The following is a 17,855-nucleotide window of genomic DNA, read 5'->3' as shown; positions in this document are numbered from 1 at the left end:
GAAGTACATTATTCCCCAAACCCGCAGCGTTCCACTCATATCTGATTCTGCCTCTGGCAAGAGGGCTGAGGCACATGCACGTGCTCACACACACATGCATAAAACCGCACACATATGAACACACAAACATGCAAGTAGACATGTGCACACACACTAATGCATGCAGGAAGGCCGCAAGTTTCTCCTGACATTGAAATCAGATGGCAGGGTGGACAGAAATTGCAAGCTGGATGAAACTCAGTACTTTCCAAACAATAAAAAAAAGGAATCTGGAGCTGCTGTAGGGTAAAATTAAAGGAGAGGGAAAACTTTTTACAGTTTCACCTGAAGGGCTAAAGGCGAATGGTCTTATTGTTGGAGTGAGCGATTGGAGAAAGAGATACAATAATAAAAAGAGACAAGAGGGACGAAATCCCTTAAAAAACGAAAGAAACATGAGTCGGGTTCTTAATGCCAGACAGATCCCTAAAGGGTTGCGTGAGGCAAAAAAACAATGCTTAAACAATAGGATTCTTGTTAGCAGAGTACTAATCCAGAAAAAACATGAATTCCTATTCAGCTATGAAAAGACTCAAGTTGCACATCCAAATTCTGACAAAGAACCTGTTAAGTGAACAATGGTGTGTTTCAACAAGAAAATGCATTCTCTTATTAACATTGTGCTTAGACTGTGCTGTATCCAGTTTTTATTCTGAATTGTGTGTTTCCTCTCCCTGTTCCTCTGAAGTAGCTTTAGATCCCTTAAGTACTTGGAGTCAAGATAAGTCAAGAGTGCCCAAAATAGTTCCAAAGGAGTCCATGCCTGATCCTTAACAGATTGTGCATTTCAAAGTGTGTGTGTGTGTGTGTGTGTGTGTGTGTGTGTGTGCCTTCAAAATGTCCTTGTAAAAAAACGGGTCTTTCTCTTTGCTGCGCATGCATACATTTGTTACCTTCATCAGTCTGAATCTGAGCACGACTGGGACGCAGCGACCAAGATAGAAACCAGATGACTGTTAGACACACAGGACTGGACAAAAGGCCTGGCATCTAGAGAGAGGGAGAGGAGGAGGAACAGGTATTAAGTTATTAAAAGTCATTTCTCAAACATAAAGATTTGGCAACAAGCATTAAAAACATCAGCAATAGCAGCATTATCATCATCATCATCATCATCATCATTATCATCATCATTTTGGGATTATTTTGTACAAATAAATTGGTAGGAAAAGACAAAATGTTGGGAACAACAACCTGAATTTCTCTATTCTTTCCTTTTTGTCAATTTCCCTCAGTATAGCAACCATGTACCAACATAAAAATGGCTTGTAATCACTTGAATCAACTGTGCCTGCTTTTTCCTTGAAATAGCTAATTCTGTCCTGTGAAGTCCAAAAATGGAAAGACAATGGCCAAAATAACTGTTAGCCTCTAGAGACTATCTTAGCGTGAGTATTTCAAAATTAAAAACACATTTCCCCCCAAAACAAAAAGAGTAAGAGAGAAGTAAAATATGTTGGAAATGCTTTTTGGTTTCCACTGCCTTTTACTTTTCCCAGAAACTCTGGGAGAAGTAAAGTTTTAGTTCCACTTGTGCTGGAGAACAGATCCATTCTCCAGTTTTGCACCATAAATCTACTGAACACTTTTCTTATATAATCTAACCAAGATGTGCACACTATAAAGAGTAGAAGCCAGTCGAGTAGAAAGAACAAAAGTGTATTTGTTCATAATTATATTGTGGCCTGGTAGTGAACAGGGCAACAGAACTTTTCAATTTAAATAAATAAAATGAAAGCCAAACAAACATGGTTAAACATCAGCATGCTAACATGCTCATGGTGAGAATGTTAACATGGTTTCCTATAAGGACTTCTCTAAGTACACAGAGAAACAATGGAATTTTGAATGTTAAATGTGCAGACAGTGCGCCTTCTTGACACCATTAAAATATCAAATGTACATTTCTTTCAACTGAGAGCAAGACATGTTATCAACAGAGCAGACCTCTATGCTGTAGAAGAAAGAAATATGCAGCTTACGAGGAAGTCATTCTGCACATTAGAGTATCTAAGAATAGAAAGAAATGATCTACACTTTCTCTCTGCCATTAGTCGTATGATGGAGTTATGAGCGGGTGACTTGATGCTGCTGATATCTATATCCTCAAGGGACATTTTCAACAGACAGCTGAATTCATAAGGATCACTAACGCTCGGAAAAAAATCTGTGTGTCAGTGCTTGTGCGTATGTGTGTGCTTGTTCACAGCGTCACACAAACACAGTCGCTTTATTGTTTCTTTTTTCCATTAGGTATTATCACTCCCCTTCAAGCTGATCTGATTAAAGCTTAAAACTTACAAAATGGGACAACTGATCTCCTGACATTGGAATCACCTCTATGTGTGAATGTGTGTGTCTAAGTGAGACTAAAAATGGCTCTATGAATGTGATAAAGGGTGAAAGACTATGTGGTGTATGTGTTTGTGAGCTGCTAAGCTCAAAGTCACACACCTGTTGCCAAACACACACACTGTATCTCTAGTGCTGCTTGTCTTTATAGAGCTGCATGTGAAATATGCTCATGAAAAACATATCAACGCTTTTAACTGCACCTGAACAGACAGTGACAGACAGAGGTTATAAGCCTATTAAAATGGTTTGGTATGCCCTCAGGGTCATGTATTTCCCATTCAAATAGGATGTTGTTTAATTCAGGGTCTGATCAATAAAAACATTCAGACCAACTCGGTCAAAGACAAGCAATATGAAGGAAAAATGAAGAAACTGTCTATTTTGCTATATATTTAAACATGTATCAATTAGGAGAGTAAGCTATATATAGAGGACTCAAATCATTTCATCACAATCTTCACAAGCCTGTTTAAACACAAATAGTCAAAGAAATCTTTGGAGCAAGTAAACAAATCGCACCAAACACATCTATAATATGGAAAAGATGCTCCAAGTCACAGGTGGACAAAAAATAATACCGTGATCTATTCACAAGCCACAATCTAAAACCCAGTCGTTTCTCTCTATCCTGTTGGCTATATACAGATTTGAAATGGCCTATGAATTTCTCCATTTTGTACCACTAAAACACAATATTGCCTTGAAGAGAGTTCTTTTTTGGCACAAGCTCCTCATCCACCGTGCCACAAGCTACAACTCACATTGCACTAATTACAGTGCATAACCAGAGGAGGAGCCTGTGAAGTAATTCATTGACATGGCGCAGATTTGCTAGTCAATGAGGCACTGGGATGTCTGGGAACAGAAGTAAGAGTACATTAAATATTGCCATCTCTATGATTTGCCTGAAAAGTAGGTTGTGGATGCCTTCAAGATCAGTCATGATTTAAAATCCTCAAATTGCCCAACCCATACATAAAGTAAAAAAGTTAAACAAAAAACACACGCAGTCCACGAGGAGAGGGGGCTCATATAAATACAAAGTGACGGATCATTTTAAGACTGTACTTAAAACACAGTTACTCATAGAAAGTAAAAACTAGAAAGACTGAGAAAGTAAAAGCTGTAAAACAGGAATTCTAATGAGTGTGTTTGTTATGACACTCCAATACTACTGTACTACTACTACTGAAATTCCAAAGTGTGTATTCTGATATGAAGCCTGAAATGATGAAATTGAAAAGCAGCTATCAGTTTTTTAACCAACAGCGTCAATGACGCATGTCAAATAAAATAGTGTCTCTGAAATGTGTTCGTTTCTCCAACACGAAACTATTCATCGTCCTCCCTCAACTTTAACACCATTCAATGCCAATTTTCTAAGGAGACAGACAGAGCGAACAGCTGTACAAAAACAGGATTTATTCCAATGTCAAACAGTTGTGCTTCACAAAGAGCAAAATGGGGTGATGAGTGATGAGTTCAGAGACAGTTATAGCTTACATAGTCATGTCTTTTATATCCTCCGTTACTATGGACTGGAGTCATCAACAAGAACAGGTAGAGCGGAGACTAGGCACACAAGTCGAGCGTTGGATGAATTGATCTCCTCCAACTGCGTGGAGGTTTGATTGTTTCTTTTATGTTGCCTAAGATGACACACTACAGTAGGGATGCCTACACAAAACCAAAAATGACGCTCTCATCGATTCAGTTTCATTTAAAATGTAATACACCAACGCTTTTTTGTGAGACAGTATTTGTTCAGTTGCATATAAATGGAAATCAACAGTTCATAGCTTTAGTTCTTTTAACAACACTCCTACACTACAAATGTTCAAAAACTAGTACAAAAAGTACAAAGCACAAATGATAATTTGTTGAACAGTTAAAAATATGTGTTAATTAACTACACCATTGTGCATGTGTGATCATAATTTCCTTTTCCAAGGCTTTCTTCACAATGCATACAGGCAAAGATTTAGGCAGCACAGGGTAACAAACTTTATTCTGTCTGATAAGTTTATCAAGACTGACAGCAAATCATGCTGCCTCTCTATATCTTCTCTGGTGGTCACAGAGACCTCACGAAGAACGGTTGGCTGGAGTGTTGTCAGTTGAGAATAGACTGAGCCCTGTGTCATAAATTGTGACTGACAGCTGTAGAAAGGATGGAATCAAGATGTCTTGTACCACAATATGATGGATGAAATGTTAGTAAAAGTGAAGCTGCTTCTTCAATTTTACTTGCTTTGAACAAGGAGCTGTCAAAGCACATGAAGAAATACATGTTTTATCTCCTTTTTTTTACTTCCTGAATGCTGGGGAAAACACCTGCACCAAAACCTTACACTGTTATATCTTGCACTGGCTACAAAATACTGATTTTAAAGAACTACATTACTACCTTGACAGCTGTGTGCAATACTGGGTGTGACAGATACACTGGACTTTTGTTAAAATCGTTAAGAGGCCCATTAAGGCCTCCGCTATTACTGTAAGATTGTAACCTCTGGTTCTTGGCAATCTTTGTAAGCATGAGGTCACGCTGCTAAACAGATCATCAGTTTGTTTAAAGTAGAAAATAAATATAATCAGGGGAGCTTTTCATCTGGAAAACAAGGTGTTATGTTTGGTTCATACAAGTGCTGTACGGCTGCCAGAGACCAAACAATGGTGACAATGTGTTAGGTGAATGTTGGACACTGACTGACGACGCTTATAGATCCTAATTAACTATGCGGAATAGTGAGAATGATGACTTTTGGCTTCAAGACAGGTATCGTAAAATACACAGCAGCGGAAACATAAGTTAGTAAATCCATCTCCTTCAAACTATATTTCTATGGACGTACTTTCACTGTCCTTTAGTTTTGTAGTTGTTCTACTTTGTTTTCTATTACTTTTCACACTAGCACAGGTGAAGGTTGAAAAGTTTGAACCCTGCTAAATAAAACACACCATTAACAACTTAACCACTGTGGGAACAGTGATATGGCCCATTTGTCATCACACCATTTTCAATATAAATTACCTTGGCCCGACTTTTTTCGGCAATTTAAGAGCAAATCGCACTTCACAGGATACAGATCAATCAACTAGAGGTGGATTTCAACACCTCCTTTTCCAGTTAATTGGCCTATATGCTTCTGCCAAAAACAAACAAAAGAAAGATAAAAAAAAAAAAACAGAGGAAAGAAACTGTGCAGTAAAGACTAAGATCATATGCCCCAATAGAGTTCTTGAAAACTCTATACAGGAGGAGAGATTACCTCTGCTTCGACTGGTGTCTTGTGATGTAGCAGGGCAGTGTTACATTCACCACTACGGCACTGCAACTTCACACAGCGCACTCAGCAAATTCAAATCTCACCGACTCCTGTCTCCCTCACTCACTTGCTTACATTCCTCTTCCTCTCTCCATCCCTCCCTTCATGCTTTGTCAAGCCTTTTACACCCAGTACATTCTGTACCTGCCGCCCAGCTGGTGCACTGGTCAACGACACAGGATTTCACACCCCGCTGAGATCCAATTAGGATAATGAATGCAAATCATAAACTATTTCTCTGACTGTGCACATCACTTAAGGAATACTCATGCCGTCACCTTGAACGGTGGTCTGAACAAAGTGTTCTAGCTTTCCCCTGCAGTTACAATGGCCTCCAACGACATCCAAAGAAGAGTCAGTGTGAGAGAAAAACCATCAGTGTCCACAGAATCATTTCAAACTGCTTGTGAACAATATTCCCAGCTCCCAGAATCCACCTTGTTCAACTCAGTAGCTACCTTTAATACAGCTTTAGAGCTAGAGGAGGCAATGCTGGAACATAAAAACTAGCAGACCTCTAAACTCTGAGTGTTTAGACATGGATCACCAGCAGGAGAAGTGGAGTATACTTCTACAAGAGGTTGATAAGTTTCGAGCCTTAAGTTAGTGTATTAGTCAAAATATGCAAAGGTTTACGCACGTCAAACCAAAATAACAGTGTAACAGCTACGATATCTTGCGTCATTGCTGGGATTTCAATATTTACTGAGAATGGGAAATAGCCCCTTTATGCATGAAATAAATAAATGAGCAGAGGTTATGTCATGCCCTTCTGTAGAAATCCCTCTAGTGAACAAGCAGTAAATATTTGTTGATAGGAATAAATTGGTGAAGACAATATTGATTTGGATGCTTGTCTGCAACATCTGGGGTACCTTGTTTCCCACTGTCCACTGCTTTTAGTTTATGTTGCTTACTTTTCTGAACCTTGACACAAACGCTTTTTTCCCTCCGCTCTGCTCAGCAGTCAGTCCTTGGCTCCAGTTTACATCCCTCTGATGCCAGAACTTTCAAGGTTCAGTAAACATATTTATTTCATGCTTTATGACGGCTTGCCTTCTTCCCTTTCCTGCTTTCCCTCAGAGTAACTAGAGATCAGAAAATGCACGCTCCATCCTCCTGCACCTTCCTTCACTTTCATGTAATTTTTCCATTCAATTAATTCCCATTTGCTCTCTCTTATCTCTACCTCCACCTCACCATCTTTAGAGGTCTATTTTCTCCCTCCCAGCCACTGTTTTCCTGCCCAGGCACTCTTTATTTTCCAATTCTAGTGCCAGACAGTTCAAAGTCCAGTAAACATATTTACATGAAGATTTCTTATACTCCTTCCCTTGAGAACAATGCTATTCCTTGAGAGCAAAGTCCTAATCTGTCCTCCAGCCTCTAAGCACACGTTCCTGCTATTATTTGAGTGTCACTTGCACATGTTGCATAAGCATTGTTTTCTACCAGCTCTGCTGTATCTGTATGGCATTCTGTTAGGGTCTGTTCTAAGTGTGTTCTAAGAGTTCTAATGTGTGTAAATTCATCTAGTGAATGCAGAGGCATGTCTAGATTGACAATCTAAGGTTCCACCCAAACATTTGGAGTTATTGCTGGCAGATGGCCACAATAGAGGACAATCAAATCTCAAACCATGCTCTCTCAACCAAACAAACACTGAACGTGGGATCTTAGGTTAGATACTATAATTGCTATTCCTTTTTTATTCTTGAAAAATTACTCAAACCAATTCAAAATAGTCTGCGAATAATCAAATACTTTAAACTAGCTCTAATCCTTTGGTTTAATCCATCGGAAGGAGCCCAGGTGGAAGTTGATACACGACTGAGGAAAGAAAAAATAGGAACAAGAGGAAAGCTTAATTTAATCTCTGCTGCTGCTGCTGCTATAGGTTTTATCTAATTCCTGAGAATACCTTGTTTTTCCTGTGATGCAACGCAAACTAATCCATGACTGTTTGTTAAAACCAGTGAAGCTCACTCCTCAGCCAATCAACGGTACACTGAAACTCCCTCTGGAAGCCATACTTGAATCTCTACAGGCCTGATATTACCACAAACCACTTTCCTCTGCAGCTGAAGGAGGTCTTTTTGAAGCTAAATGTGAAAAGCCACACTTTTATCCAGTGTAAACATGTCTATAGTAGACTGTGATGCCCCTCGGGTGCCAAGGTACCTGTGAGGTGGTTAGGAATTAAATTCTTATCCTCACTTAGCCTACTACTTACTGAAAAATTATGCTTGATGCAAAACAGCCGCTGTGTGAGACATTATAACTCCCAATAGCAGACTAACAAAGTCAAGGACCACTATGCTTTGAGCTTCTCAAGTTTCAATGCTCTCTTTTTCCATAGGTCGTGTGTGAGTGTGTGTGTAATCACAAGCCTGTGAGTCACCCTCATCAGTCACCTTTCTACTGTAACTATTCAAGCTGGAACCAGAATAGACAGGGGAATGTAGCCATGGTTATTGTCACCAGGATGCACCCACGGTTCGAGTATTCCCACATGCAAAGAGACACAAAACAACAGCGAAGACCCAAGTGCACAATTTGTTGGAGATAAAATTGCTCCTACTTTTGTTGATCCACACCAGAACCACAACCGGAGTGATTAAGAATAATGGCAGAAGCAGAACATGCTGAAATTCCTGGGTGAAAGACATTCTTTCCAAGCAAATAGCAATAACGAGGTCAAGGGTGAAAGCCGCGGTATCCGGACAAAAGTCATACAATAGCTGTGCCTAAGTACTGGGGGACATGACTGCTGAGGAAGACAGGCGGAGAAGGCATTCATTTGGTGTGTGAATCCAGAGTTGATGATAAAAAAGACATCATAGTTAAATGAGGTGTGTGCATGCTGACAATGAGTAATTCAATCCAAAAAGGGCTCTCTTTTAGCCAGTCCTCTTTATGGCAGCACAATCCGACATGGTGAGTCACTCACACTCTGGCATGCCACTGCACATTCAGTTGGCTTTACAAGAGAAGAAGAAACAAGACAGTGAGAGAAGAGAAAGACAGGGAAAGGGGAAAAAAAGAGTGGCGAGGGGGGAGAAAGAGCAGAAGACAGGAGGCTTGAATACCAAAGGAACAGATGGCAGGAGACGTTAAGAGTTAAACATTCAGATAACAGGCTCATAAAAATAGGCAAAGATATCTCTGAAGTCAGATTCTCTTTTACACACACATACACACACATGCACACACACACAAACACCCTTACTGTTTTGCTGTCCAGTGACATAACAAACGACTCCAGGATGTCCTGTTCATGAGGACAGGTCGTTAGAGGTTATGTCATAAATTAAAAATTAACAAAGACTGATGTTTAATTTAGCCTACTGCCTACACAATATGATCATCCGTGTGTATGCGTGTGTGTATTGTGTGTGTCAGTGTGGGTACCTGTGTTCGAGACTAAGGATATGATGACTAGTTGAAGGATTGCTTTGCCTAAGTGATACAAATGCGTGTGTGTGTGTGTGTGTGTGTGTGAGAGACAAAACTGTGTGTGCGTGCGTGTAAACGTGCACTGAACCAACAACATAGGGAGGTCTACAATGGCTCTGGTGTTTACTCAGGTCACTATGGCAACCCCTGCACACCCTGTCCATCTGACCTTTCCAGGCGATAACAACACTGCTGAGTGACGTGTGTGTGTGTGTTTGTGCTGTATTTCCATATGTGAAGCTCCTCAGCACAAACAGGGCTCCCTGTGTTTTTGAGACCATACAATGCGTCTTTCTACCATATGTGTTAGTTAGCGTGACAACGCAGACATCAGTGGAGCAGGTGAAGAAGAGAGAAGTGGTAAGGCTGTGTCAAGAAAACAGCTGTTGCCTTTGCCTTACCTTGTGCAGTATAGATACATAATATGCTGTGATGCATTACCCCCTTTTGTGAAAAGGCCAAAAAAAAAAAAGGTTACTGGTCTTGAGCCCTTTTGATTAGGGTTGCAATACTGGTCTCGTCTGGAAGGGAAGGCTTGTCACGTCGAATTACGTTATCCACTTATTTTACATACCTTATTTACTTATCAATATATGTATATGAACTCCATCTTTTTTGCTGACCTTGATGTTGCTCTATATGTGTGTTTATGTACATGTTGCACACAAGCATTTTTCGCATTTTTATTAATTGCTCATGATTTGCGGTTTTATTTTATAATTTCTTCTTTATTTTTATTTTGGATATTCAATTTTTTATCACATTCTAATTCCAAAATCTGACTCTAAAGAACTTAAAATTAATTGCTTTAAGCAAGGGTGTATTTGCATTATCATAGTATCATATTACCATCATAAAATTATATTCAATTATGGCAATAAAATCGTTAATTGCAATCGTTTCGTGTGAGGCCTACTGATATTTAACTCGCCGCAGATATTATTTTTGAACTGAACTGTCCTTTTTCGTGTTGTACCAGTGATACTGGGATCTTAAAATCAACTGAACTTGATGCCATCCTAAATAACAACAAGCGTCCCTAATGGCCCCCATTTACTGATGATGATCAATATCAGACATAAATGAAATATAAGGAAAACATTGAAAAAACCTGCTAAAATACCTAAGTGAAACTTTGTACATTTTTACTATAGCTCAAGATATTAGATATTAGAGGCTTTTGCCTTTGTGTTTTCTCCCTGATTTTGTTTTTAATAACTTTTTTAATCGCATTCTGTGTGAGAACATGAACACTCATGTTGAAACGTGTTGAAAGGCGATCTGCTCTTTTTTCAATTTTGGGGGGAAAATCTTTAAAAGACTAAAATCATCAGCCTAACATGGTATAAACGAAAACAGCTCACACCATTTTCTGCTTTTCTCTCTGCCTCTACTATCTTTCTCGCTCTCTTTTCTCGCTTTTATCTGTTAATTCAATTCAGTTTGTCCTTAATCTCTTTCCATCTTTGTGCCTCATTGGGATATTTTAATTTGCAGCATTGAGCCTGGACGCCTACTCTTGACAACAAGCCCATTGTCCCATCAGAGAGGTGTTAACACATGAGAAGAAAGGATGGGCCGCTACATACATGAAAACAAAAGATCACACAATATCTGATTTTTCAAAACCCTGACCTTATTTTTCCATTTGTCCTGGAGAGTTCACTGTTAAACCAAATGACAGAACATTATTTCTGGGTAAAACATTACTAATTTCTGAAGAATCTTTTTTTTTATCAAAGTCATACACACAAAGGCAACTTCCATTTTTTTCTTCTTGCTCTTTTCCTTTTCCCACTTAACTACATAGGTCCAAGAGGAACAATTAAACAAATGTTCATGCTGAGCCTGTTCACCCAGCAGGATAATCTGATGAACTGTCGAGCTGAGGGGAAATCTTTCAGGCTAATGGTTGGTCAGACTACAGTATCTGGCACTCTGAGGAGTAATTAGAGTCCACTAGATATAAAGTTTCCTGACATATTCTTGTATTTGGTTGGTCCAGGTTGGCAGGACACATAAAATTTACCAAATCTGATTTGAGAGAGATCTTAGCAACAGCCAATGAGTTTAAATCAAAGAGGAAGAAAACACAGAAGATAACACAGCCATACAGAGAGAGAGAGATAAATGTTATTAGCATTCAGCAGGCAGATGCAGATAAAGGTTCAGTCAGGCTCCGTCATCAAAATCATCTAATATGGACAGGTCTTGAGTGCACAAGAGATAAAGGAACAGTTGAAGAGGAAAACTGAGAGTCTGTGCTCCTGAGGAGGATTAAGAAAAGAAGATAAACACGGGAAATCTGTTGCCAAGGAAGGCAAAACAGTGATGGGAATATCTGGGCAGCCGGGGAAGAGACACAAAGGTCGGAAAGACAGAAAAGATGCACAACTTGTTCTACATACTTGCAGGGCTTTGCTTTAGACATATTTCTCACTAATAATTTGGTCTACTAGCTGCCCTGTTTTAAATTCAAACACCTTTACCTGCTTCTTCCATGTTTATGTGTAGCCTAAACAAGAGACATTTAAGGTGCTTTGTAAGTAAAACATAGCAACCATCTTGGATCAGATAGTTCTACAAAAAACTCTTCATATGCTTCTTTCGACTCTTACAATAAAAATTATATAATGGTAATATTATTTTACAGAATTCTGCTTTCAAAATTAAAGATTTAGATGTATTTCACTTAAAACTGACACGTGATTTATACGTTTTGTCTGTTGGCAAACTGCAGGCATGCATAATGAAGAATATGCTAAATAGAGGATTTTCACATCAGCCACTGTGACAAGCACTGCAATGATGATATATATTAAGTTGGACTTCTCCAATGGCTCCAACCATGATACATGGAAGACAGACTGGCTTATATAAATACCTGAAGTCATGGTTAACACTGAAAACAGAAAAACAGATCCTACAGAATCTGAACCTTGCCAGTACTATCTAGCGGTCCAGTTGCTGGTCGAGCTGCTAGGCTCCCTTCCAACTATTGCCCGAGCCTAAACACACACAGGGTAATGGCTGCCATGTGTGTACAGAGATAGCACCCAGCCAATCCACAGACCAAGGCCTAAGTCTGAATGTGTGTGTGTGTGTGTGTGTGTGTGTGCGTGTGCGTGTGAGAGAGAGAAAAAGGAGACAGATAAAGAGATTTATTATTTAGGTAATTATATGTCAGACAATCGGAATACACAAAAAAAGCTTTTGGCTTGTTACTGAAAGAAGAAGAACTTGCCTTGTTAGTCCTTTAAAAAAGTAAAAATATCACTTTGTGTGTGCAACTTTGGCACAAGTATCACAAACCTGTACTGTGCGCAAGTGTTTCTGTGTGTGTGCGGCAGTATCTTGGCCTTAATTCTACAACGCTGGAATTTCCTCCAGCTCTGCCGCCAGTGCAAGATGGCTACCATATGCCAGCTATTCACACACAGGCAAACACACATACACACACACAGTTGAATGAGTACCACAATCCAGCAAGCATTAAAGTTTGTAATACTGAAGCCAACCTAACATACAAACGCACTGAAATTCATAATGAGGTGAAGACTATACTAAAAACACACACACATTTGCAAATGCTTTCACACATCCCCCTTGGCATGCAAGTTATTCCCCACATGGACTGTGTTGGGGTACATTTGTGCTTGTGATCATACATGTGCTTGTTGATAAAAAGAACTGTAAAGGCATTGACACACTACACAGAGCACAACGTGCCACTGATGCAAAAAAAGAAAGTACACAGTTGTCCATCTACACCTCAATCAACTGATGTTGTTCTGATTCGCCAGTTCTGTTTTGCAATGGATACCCCTCTGTGTTCACCGAAGCTTTTCCAGTTCAATCAAATCAAACAAACCCTAAAGGCTCACATCATGCATGAAGGAGTTGGAGTCAACATAAATCATCAAAATAGAAACCCAACCCATTTTATTACTATTCTTTTCTTTAATCTTAATAAATACTTGGAGGCGTATGATTCACCTCCATTATTATTTCAGATTTATTTCGAAAATAATTGTGTCTCTGCATGCATATTTCCTTAATTTGTTTATACACAGAATCTACCAAAGTTTAATGAAACATTTGGTCACAATTACAATTTAAAAAATGGTAATGATGCTGGTGGAAAAGCAAGAGATATTCTGTAAGTCTGCTGACTTCACTGTATGAAGTTGAAGTTCAACATAAATGTTACTGCTCTGTCACACTTTGAACAACTTAATCATAGCTTGCACAATATGGACTATAGCTTGTATGAGATACTCTGATTGTATACATGCTGTTTTCAGTTTTACTGTCATTCATTCCAATATATTGTATCCTTTTATTGCACTGTTAATGGAAGACCTTATCGTGCATGAAAAAAAATAGAGCAACCCTGGGTTCTGGGAAATTGTTAAGGAAATGTTTTAATGCCCAAAAACTAATTGTTTTATGTGGAATCATCAAGAAAAACATTACTATAACTTCAGAGCTGATAATCTGAATCTAACGTCAATACAACCATCACCTTAACATTAAAATCCTCTGACACTTATCGTATGGAGCTACTGTTATGGCAAGAGAACAAGGAAATTTGAAAAACTGATTGGCTCTTAATAACTGATGACTAACAAAAGTTCAGCTGATACTGAATGTTCTACACCTGTTGATCACACATCAGCTGAACTGCTCTGGTAGTTCCTCCTTCCTGTACAGGAAGTGTGTGGACATTTGGTCACTTATTAAATCATGCAGAGTTACAGTTATCTCTTACTGAAAGATATTTGATGACGTAGAAGGAAGGGATAAAGAGCGAAAGTGTGAGCTGCCAGTACTAGATGAGAACTGCCAAACACAGAAAGATTACCTTCAATCTCCTGCATGGAACAAGGTGTTCGTGTTCAACTGTTTCAGAGATGTCTTTGAAAAAATAATACTTTTCGCTGCCAGACATTGCTATAGTTACTCACTGTCTCCTGTTTAGAAAGCAACAGTAGAATATAAGGAAGACCTAAAAAAGCTCTCCAGGCTCAAAGACAGTCAAAGACTGGCAAAGTCACACTGCTCATCACAGAGGATTGGTAGCTAAAACAAATAGAATTGTTTGCTGGCAGAAGAGACACATACTGTAAATATTACTGTAAAATTGCATCAAAGAAGCAATGTGATTACTGAATGAAATGATTGATCTAATAAGAACAAATTATGTCTATATGCAAGGAAACCTAGACATACATCTGACAAATAAAACTTCAAATCTAAAAGGTAAAGGTACCCTTTATCCCATTAACCCTTAAATAATCTAGTGGCAGCCACTAACAATACCACAGAGTACAATCTACTGTACTTTACTAACATTAACAATACCACTTTGGGAATTAGAGGCTTGGTTCACATGACCAAACAGAGAACAGGTCTTTCACACAAGGTAGAGATTACAGAACAAGGTTTATCTCCAGGACTGATGTCACTTGTATGACCTTAAGAGAAGGTTTCTATTTTTTCCAGTGAGATGTCCAACTTTTTTTAAAGTCTGCATTTAAAATGACCCCATAAGCCAAGACATTTTGTTCCAATGTAGTGGCTCTCAAGCACTCCTGCAAGAGTGCCAAAGCACCACAGAGTAGCCAAACAGATGTTGGATAACTACTTGGCTGCCAGCAAGAGCCGTGGCAAAACTTTCTCTGTAGGTGTAACAGAACGCACAATTCGTGGTTCAGTGGGTATTCTAGTTTTATGGTCAGAATTTGGGAGTTAGACACTGCTTGAATGACTTGCACCTAAAGCTTTCACACCAAAATGCAAATACAACATTGTGTTATGTAACGTGACAAACAGGTGAGATAATCAGAATTGCTTTTTTTCATATTTCGATGCTTTCTTAACATAGATATAAATATTAGTTCTGTGCTTTCAATTGAGCAAATGATGCCTGTTTGAGTACTGAGGTGTGTGATCTTCATTAGTCTGTTTCTGCATAACTTCAGTTTTAAAGTAAGTGATGTTGTTTCAATTGTCAGCCAAAGCTATTCCCAGAGACTCAAGGTGCCAGTGGTTATTGAATAGCTGCGGATATCCCCTCCCCTAAACACCTTTCGAATGGTTGATTGGGCGAAGGGTTGTGTCCAACATTTTCTCAAACTTTCAAGACTGGAATCTAACCGTGACACCAACATCATCTTGTGATTGGCCAACTGGTGAGAGAGTAGGCTAGATTTCATGCGCTCCTTTTTAATTTGTTACACAACTATTTATGACACTGTTCAGACACTATGAATGCCTCGCAGGAGAGACTGATATTTAAATGATAGTGATAGTGATAATGTACAAAACTACCAAACAGAGGCTCGCCCAGATCTGGTTTTACATTGGTGTTCACCAAACAGAAGACACTAGCTGTACTTGTGGGATTAATTGGACTAGCGTTGGTTAGCTGACAATAAACAACTGCACCTCATGCTCTTTCAAAAAGACTGAGGTGCAGTTAATTAGAAATAAGAATGCTAACCACACCAGCTATAGAAAAGCAAAAGTCCTGCTGACATTTGTTTACATGTTCTGGTTTTCTTGTAAATGTAGAAAGTAAACCTAGCAGAACCAAGTGCAAAAAGGTGACAAAGGAAACTTTTTCCACAAACAAAGTCAAATGTGGATGTGATCTCACCTCTCAACATGTTTGGCTGTGTTTAACTATGCTTAACTGTTTGGAATACGTTCAACTGGAGTCAGCTGGCAGTACGGGAATATTACCATAAACCGCAGCACTTTTTAACTGTGGTTTGGAAAATTCCATAAAGATAATGTCTTAGTTAAGTCTCCAAGTCATCTGTATACTGACCTAAACATCTGTCAATTGATTTACGACTATGCCATGACGAATCACACAGCCTATGAGTGTGTGATTATGCATTTATGTATTTGTATTTCTTGTTGAATGAGTCCAATTCATGCTGTTTGGTTCGGTACCTGAAATGTAGCAGAACGGTTTGAATCAGAACTGCTGGTAGCCAGAAGAAGATAATGGCCCAACTAACATCTGCTCTGTATGAGCCAATGACAGGCCCTTTAAACATGCACCCACCTTCCCACCGACATCTGCTCTCTGTTATCCAACAAGGCCTTACACACAGACGGACACAGCCACAGGCGCATATACACTTCTTTGTGTGTAATCAATTACTGGCCCCGCAGAGCCAACCAATCAGCAAACATGAACAGAGAAAAAACAAAATCCATCACATACACAGACAGGCAGAGACCAATAGATGGAGAGGGAGGACACCAACATAAAAGTTCTTAATATTTTGGTAAGTAATGTGGCTAACCAAACAAAGACCTCAAATATGGCCATGAAAGATTAATCAGCCATGTGCCAGTTGATGGCCAATTGTCAGAGCATTAAAAAAAGTAAAAATCAAATGCATGTACGCTCACAAACATGTGCACGCATATGCTGCTGATAATAGCTGCACCAAAGTCAGTCCAAGTCAATAAGCCAGTAGCTTGGTTGGCCAACTAACTCTGCCCAGTTCTGCTTTGCCACACTCCTATGATGATCTGCAGTGTGAGTTGTGAGTTTGTGTATTTCTGTGTGTGTGCGTGCGTGCGTGCGTGCGTGCGTGCGTGCGTGCATGCGTGTGTGTGTGTGTGTGTGTGTATAACGTACATTTGACTGGCGCCAGGCTACTGCTGGGAGCAATTATAGACATGAAGCAGATAGTTGAAGATCGCTGTTTTATGCAACACTGAGAAACACATGCGCATGAATATGTTCGCAAAAATATGATAAACTGGGTTGAATACTGTCATTTGTTCACATTGACACCGTCATTACAATAATCCAAATTCAAACACAGATCGTCCTGTAGGCTCAGATCACATCTGTCATGCTCAGTAACACACTATCTTTTCCTGATTTGTAGTCCAAACCATAGTGATAAAAATGACAATTTTTTTTTTCTGTCTTTATATATTTTTCTAATATCCATACACAGGAAAAAGTGTGTATTGCCAATACTATAGTTATTTTATGTCCCTGGAACACTGAGCTTTTCCTCTATTTATTCATATATTTTTAGACAAGTATACTGGCAGAAAAGCAAAATAATTTCAAGGCATGTTACCTCTGTTTTTTGGGGGGTTTTTCCCTAAAAATGGTCGTTGACCATGTATAGTATAACTCGCCTGCCAAATGATGGAACTTTGAGAAGCCTATTGTGAAAATAACAATATGTGGCATGCCTTGCTAAAACTTACAGTAACAATACTATTAGTCTTTGAATAAAAGAAGAGAAAACTGAATATCAGAGTAACATGGGAAAGGCTTAAATGAAATAAGTATTCTCTATAAGTAGAAATCTGCATATAAATGCAGAATCTGTAAACAAAGGACAAGATTTTGGAATTGAAAGCATTCTGGTTTCTGCTTCTCATCTGAGTAGTCTTAACCAATCAAGTTTCAGCAGGTTTTGGTTACAAGCAGATAAACAGTCTGTGTAGAGAGCAATGCAATCCTGGAACCCATCAGCTACCATGTGACCAACCCTCAGCCTTTTTGGGAATATGATCTGCATTCATATGCTTATAAATGAAAGTCATCTCTCCACTTCAACTCCATTCTGGCATCTCAAGCTGCTAATCAGATTGTAAACAATGACCAGGGCAGTGAAGAGGAAGTCT

The 17,855-nt window shown here is 39.1% G+C and overlaps 1 protein-coding gene across 1 annotated transcript in view; it reads right to left on the bottom strand.

Moving 5' to 3' along the window:
- il11ra (interleukin 11 receptor subunit alpha) overlaps positions 1–17,855 on the bottom strand; it is a 50,665-nt gene that overhangs the window by 17,926 nt on the left and 14,884 nt on the right. Inside the window, exon 2 of the mRNA XM_030435883.1 lies at positions 933–1,029. Coding sequence (XP_030291743.1) covers positions 933–1,029 — 97 coding nt within the window. The remainder of the gene's footprint in view (positions 1–932; positions 1,030–17,855) is intronic.

The sequence above is a fragment of the Sparus aurata genome, chromosome 12 (genome assembly GCF_900880675.1).
Source record: "Sparus aurata chromosome 12, fSpaAur1.1, whole genome shotgun sequence".
NCBI classification, from domain to species: domain Eukaryota; kingdom Metazoa; phylum Chordata; class Actinopteri; order Spariformes; family Sparidae; genus Sparus; species Sparus aurata.
The sequence above is the reverse complement of the archived record's forward strand: the minus strand, read 5'-3'. Positions and strand labels throughout refer to the sequence as shown.